The 6,304-nt window shown below is 40.8% G+C and overlaps 1 protein-coding gene across 1 annotated transcript in view; it reads left to right on the top strand.

Annotated features, from left to right (window-relative positions):
• The first annotated feature begins 3,031 nt into the window (after positions 1 to 3,031).
• ints6l (integrator complex subunit 6 like) overlaps positions 3,032 to 6,304 on the top strand; it is a 40,440-nt gene continuing 37,167 nt past the window's right edge. Inside the window, exons 1-2 of the mRNA XM_037676022.1 lie at positions 3,032 to 3,250; positions 3,377 to 3,454. Coding sequence (XP_037531950.1) covers positions 3,140 to 3,250; positions 3,377 to 3,454 — 189 coding nt within the window. The 5' untranslated portion in view covers positions 3,032 to 3,139. The remainder of the gene's footprint in view (positions 3,251 to 3,376; positions 3,455 to 6,304) is intronic.

Below are 6,304 nucleotides of genomic sequence, written 5' to 3'. Positions count from 1 at the left end.
ATGAAGATGTTCACATCCTGGACAGAGAGGAACGATGGTTTGAGAGAGGAGTAAAGGAGGCCATCTTTGTGAAAAGAAATCGTCCATCATTAAACAGGGGTGGAGGCCTCCGGGTTCAACTGTCCCCCTCTTACAATGCTGTGATTGCTAGTATCACTCAGCCCTCTGTGAACAGTAAACAGCCATCAGTGTGCTAATGATCCATTGTTAGGCTGATGGTCCTTCTTGAGCATGTGAGCAGCTGGTTTTGGTTGTCAGCAGCAAAACTGGCTGATCCACTCTGAGAAGGTGCTATTTAAGAGACTGAGCTGAATACAGCACCTCAGACTGAGGAGGTCTCTCGGATGAAAGACGAAATGTTTCTACGTTTTGTTTTGTTTTTTTAAATGTCCAGAGGACCAGACTGAACTTTTTTAGGTTTTTCTACCTGGATTATTGAGCAGCATCAGGATATTTACAAAACCCTTTTAAATAGATATTGTTTCTGTCTTTTCCCCTCTTTTAACGTGTTTTAACAGGAATAATCCCACTTCCTGTTGCACAGATTTGACTTTTTACGTCCTCCACTGTCAAGCTGTATTAAAAGTCGGAAATAGAAACCACAACCCTGCATAAATCAAATGCTGCATTTTGTACTGAGGCTCGATCTTTCCAGATTCGTGCACCTTTGTTCCTCCTTTATTTAGACGTAAACTTTTTTTGTTTGTTTTTTATTGACAGGTATGTCACGTTCCTGCGGATTTTGCAGTTTGAAGGCAGGCCGTTGTAACATATAATCAATCAGTTTAAACTAAACTAAACTTTTTGACTTCAAAAATTAAACTTTTTTTTCCATTTCAACTTTATTTAAAGGCATAAACACTAAGACCACATTCTTATTTACAGGTCTGGCCTGGGACTCGTAGGGTCAAAGGAAGGGAAACTATACAGTTAGGCAAAACCATGAAGTCATTAACAAGCAAGGAAACACAAATTACATTAACAGTTCATTGTCAAGGTCAAAAGACAACATTATTAAGCAAGAAAACATTTGCAAGTATCTTAAAAAACGTCTTTTAAACGATGTTTAAATCTATAAACTGAGACAAGCGAGGTCAGCCCCAGAGCTTTGAGTTGTTTGAAGCAGATTCCAGAGCGATGGAGCAGCAGAGCCACAGGCCCAGAGTCAAAGACTTTTAACCAAAGAGGATCAGGTGTTCGAAACACTGCTGACTGCAGCAGCTCAGCTAAATGTGGAGGTGATCACCTGGATGAGGGTAACCCAATGAATTTCACAACAAATACTTAGAGAAGCCTGAGCTTACTTTCCTTCCAAACACAATGACACTGCTGTGAGTCAAAAGTGAAACTAGACAAATGCAACATAACTGAGAAATTCATCCAACCTTCATTCATACAGGTTAGTCCCACTGAGCCTCAGGGACTCATTTACAAGAGAGACCTGAAGTGAATTGCTATATGAAAACATTTCCACAATTCCTAATTTAAAAAAAAAACTATGTTAAAATGCTTACAAAGTTTAAACAGCTGGGGTGGGTTTGCGTAAAATTCAGGGCGTTAGCCCTGATTCAGTTGTGGTTAAATAACATTTTAATGTTTTCCCCCTTATGCCCAAAACTGTTTTCCTCATTTCCAATTGTTTGTTGAAGGTTTTTAGCTCAGATATTGTTCCTGACCAGAATAATCGTGGAAATCTGAATTTAACTTCTGCAAAGATCTTTCAGCTGCATAATGTTTTTTAAATCATAATATTTGTTATAATTATGTTATTATTAGCAGGAGTAGATAAAGTACAACAAAAAAGGTTAACTTGTGTCATCTGGACCAGTTTCTCTAAGTGAGAAACATTTTGTCCCCCATCCAGAGGACTTCCTCAGTCTACGGCCTGCCAACCAGATGTGTCCCATGGGTAGTCTTCACTGCTGTGTTTCAAGACGACCTCCTGTTGGAATCGTTCAAGTGGACTTTTAACACGTGCAAAACAATCAGTCATCGTGAACACGAACATCACACGCTTTAGGCCAGACGGCCAACTTGCTACAGAGACAACCTGAGGACAAACAAGGCCAAAGGGGTTCAGAAAAAGTTTTGTAAGCTCCATCATCCAGGTGATTTGTTCCGCCTCAAACTTGTCTTAAATGCAGATAAAACCAAAGGGATGTTTTTTCAAACATGTTTATATCAGATGTCTACATTGTTCATTACCCAACTATACCTGTGGACTGTGAGGTTGAATGCTATGAATGAGAACTGTGATGTAGCTGAAGAAGTCTTTTGGATGAAAGACAAAACGTTTCTATTGTTTTTGTTTTTTTAACCCATCCAGAGGAACTAACAAAATCTTCCTGTTTAGCCAGGTTCTTGTCAGACAGGTAAAATCAATATGACTTAACTTTTTTTAAGATTTTTCTACCGGATTATTGAGCATACATCAGGATATGTGATGTGCCTTGTTCTAAAAAATAAAAACAAATGTTTGAGAGATGAGAAGTTTTGATAATGGATTATATAGTAACATCATTTTGCATAACTGAAACGTTTATTTTGACTAGGATCAACTGTATACTGTACTGAATATCCACTCCGGAGATCCGGTCTAGCTTCTGTCCGGTCTATATTAATTGACTAATTGCCTGCCATACAGGTCGAACGTGTTCGCGTGAGGAGGTGCGAAATGGAGGAACTGGTAAGTAATACTATTTCTGATTATGAGCTGTCAACAGATGCATCCAACTTTTCTTGTATTTTAACAACAGTAATACCCAAAGTTTATCTTACAGGGTTATAAACTAGGCTGCATATTTACACCACATTAGCTTCTGCGAGAGAGCGCGAAAATGACGACCTTTTTATAGTTTTATAAACGTGGGCGTGGTCAGGCTTGTGGGGCTCGACCAATGGCCTTGCAGCGTGGAAGGGTGGGCGTTCCACTGTGTTAGGAGCAGAAGTTGAACAGCGCGAGCGGAGAAACAGCCTCAGAAAGGCAGACACAGAGAGCGCGGATGTAGTGGCCCTCCTCTGGAGGGGCGCTTATTATAACCAAAATATACACACACGTGTGAACTGTTTGGCCACACGATAGGTCAACGTGGTGAACAGTTATTTTAGAAACGCATCCCACCGCGGCTCTCCATTTAAAATGCCTATTTTACTTTTTCTGTTAGACACGTCCGCCTCTATGAATCAGCGCTCTTATTTGGGTACGACGTATCTGGACGTTGCTAAAGGCGCGGTTGAGGTCTTTATGAAGGTAAAGAATGATTTTACCCCGTGTTTTTTTTTAGCAAGTATGCACCTTTGGGGAGCTTAGGGTTCCTTGGGCAGACTAGGTCAAAATTAATTTATATTGTTTTGGTTTGGTTTTCTTTTTTGACAGCTGCGTGCCCGAGATCCGGCTAGTAGAGGGGACAGGTACATGCTAGTTACATTCGATGAGCCGCCATACGGAGTGAAGGTAAATAATGGCATTTTTACTTTTGACAAGGCGAGCGTATTTATCTGTCACTGGAACTTTATTGTCCTGCTGGTTCGCCGCTGGGGAAACGGAATATTCTGCTCCAAACAGTCGCAGCCCCGGAGCCGCAGTGCCTCCGAACATCCAGCGGACATTTTGCTTTTGTGTTGAAAAGTCTCGGGCGTTGAGATGGAGGCGGAGAGATTTATGATCGCCTGTGACGTCACGCGTTTTCCCTACCTCTCTCGCCCCGACTGGTCAAGCGACATGTCAATCATCCAACGCCCCGCCTCTCATGTCAGATACAAATTTCCATTGGCTCGTCCCGGATGAAAGTTGATAAGTCCTCTTCATCCTGAGATTCTTTTTATGTTTGTGCGAGTTGGGCCGGAACAGAATGATCAATATTTTATGATCATTACTTGACATCCTGATGCTGGAAACATCACCCAGCATCATGTAAACGTGTTATATTCCTACACACATGCAAGGCCTCTGAATCACTGCGATAATATCCAAGGGTTCCTTCACATCATCAAGGTGTCCTCACCCCTGATCCTCTGGGAGCCAGTCTCTGTCAGGGGGTCATGCCCAGTGAAATGGCACCTACAAGACCTTCCACGAGCCTCCTGAAGTCCCCGACCTGCTCAGTGGACGCTTCATGTTTTCAAACTAAGCTGGCCTAACTTTTGTGTTGAGCACAAACCTACAACTCTGTTCGTCTTGTCCTAAACATACCTGCAACAGTTTGCATCCCCGTCTTAAAGCAAATAAAAGCATATTATTATTATTATTATTATTATTAATTCTACATCCTGCTGTGAGAATTGATTTCAGGCGTTTTGACTTAATCGTTTAAACAGCTGCACATGCTTTTTGCAATAATGTCGTATATAATGAATAAATGCAAACATGTCGGAGCCTTTAATACTGTTAATTTATGCATATGGCTCCGTATAAACTGGAAAAATCAGCAAGAAAATACAGAAATTATTTCTTTTTTTGTTTACACATTATGTAAGTGGGAAGCGTGAACAAATATGAAGGTTGCAAACAGTAAAATTAGAATGTTAAGAGGTCAGAATATAAAGTCAGATTAAAGCTAGCAGCTCAAAATGACTTGTTCCATGACTACTGAATGTGCTATGACTACTATGGCTAACCTGGATAAATGAAGGGTAATAAAAAATATGAATATGTTTATTCTCCTGAAGAAAATCATTCAAGTCCAATAAAGTTAAACAGAATTTTGTTTAATATTTTGCTCTTTACTCAGTAACCTATTTGTATTAGTTTCATTGTTGTATTTATCTCCCACTAAAGAAAAGATAAAGGTGAGCGTTAGTGTTTTTACCAGTCTGTCAGCAAAATATCTCTTGAACCACTGGATGTAGTTTAATGCTCCACAGCTGATTGGGCTTTGAGGCCAACCCACTTCAAGATGGACGCAACCGCAGCACAGAAAACCACCGATCAGTTTTACACACACTGAGCTGCATGTTCGTGTGGTAGTAGCTGAGAGTCACTCTCAGTACACACTTTGAGCACTTACAGCTCGTGCACACTCTGGCAGTCTCACATACGATTGTGCACGTTGTTTAAAAATTTGAGCAGAACGTCTTTACCTCTGTCTTCTTGACAAAAGTGATGTTAGTGTGAAAGGTTGTGGGAGAGGTGGACCTTCACTTCCTGTCTGTCCCACTATATTCAAAACACCTTCTTCTTCTCTTTAGATGTGGTTGTTGTGACGGTAAAGTGCACGGCTTCTGTTCTTGTTACACCACGTGCACAAGAAACGATACAGGTTCCAACCTTAATGTCTGCAGGCGTGTGTGATGAGTTGCAGTGAACACACCGTAAATGTGTCGTTCTCATAAAACCCTCGAGGTGCTGCCGTCTATCCCTCCTGAAGTCTGCTCGGTGCACGTGAGGTTTGCATGAGAAAGATGAGGTTGCAGTGATGGAGGCGAGCGTGATGGCACAGTCACAGCTGCCATGAATTGTTCATGTTGAGACGCTCTGTAGTTGAATTATTGAGTCAAATCCTCCTTTTCTTCTGGTTCTAGAGGATCGGCTCATTCACTGCATCACTAGTTCCCAGGATGTGCTTATCTGTTATGGACTTCATGTGTTTGCTGGAGTACCTGTAGTTTTTAATGAACCTCACATTAACCAGTGGATGTACATTCAAGATGGCGCCTCACAGCTGTCCACATGTGACCCTGCAGTTGGGTGTGGTTGTACACACTCAGAGCGCTGACTGCGTGAGTTCAGCTTTTAAATCTTTGCTGTTACAAGTTGGAGTCAACACCGACTTTCTGTTAGCAGAATATCTCACTAAGCACCTGATGGTTTGAATAAAACTCTGAGGGTAATGTTGGATGTTTGTCTTTAAGGATGACCTTTGTTCACCTCAAGTAATTCACCTCCTGCTGCGCAAACAGGCTCCACCTCAGTCACTTACAGATGTTGAACTATAATCTTACAGATGTTGAACTATAATCTTACAGGTGTTGAACTGTAATCTTACAGGTGTTGAACTGTAATCTTACAGATGTTTAACTATATTCTTACAGGTGTTGAACTGTAATCTTACAGATGTTGAACTGTAATCTTACAGATGTTGAACTGTAATCTTACAGATGTTGAACTATAATCTTACAGATGTTGAACTGTAATCTTACAGATGTTGAACTGTAATCTTACAGATGTTGAACTGTAATCTTACAGGTGTTGAACTGTAATCTTACAGATGTTGAACTATAATCTTACAGGTGTTGAACTATATTCTTACAGGTGTTGAACTATATTCTTACAGGTGTTGAACTGTAATCTTACAGGTGTTGAACT

The sequence above is a fragment of the Nematolebias whitei genome, chromosome 4 (assembly GCF_014905685.2).
Source record: "Nematolebias whitei isolate Nwh7 chromosome 4, NemWhi1, whole genome shotgun sequence".
NCBI classification, from domain to species: Eukaryota; Metazoa; Chordata; class Actinopteri; order Cyprinodontiformes; family Rivulidae; genus Nematolebias; species Nematolebias whitei.
The sequence above is the reverse complement of the archived record's forward strand: the minus strand, read 5'-3'. Positions and strand labels throughout refer to the sequence as shown.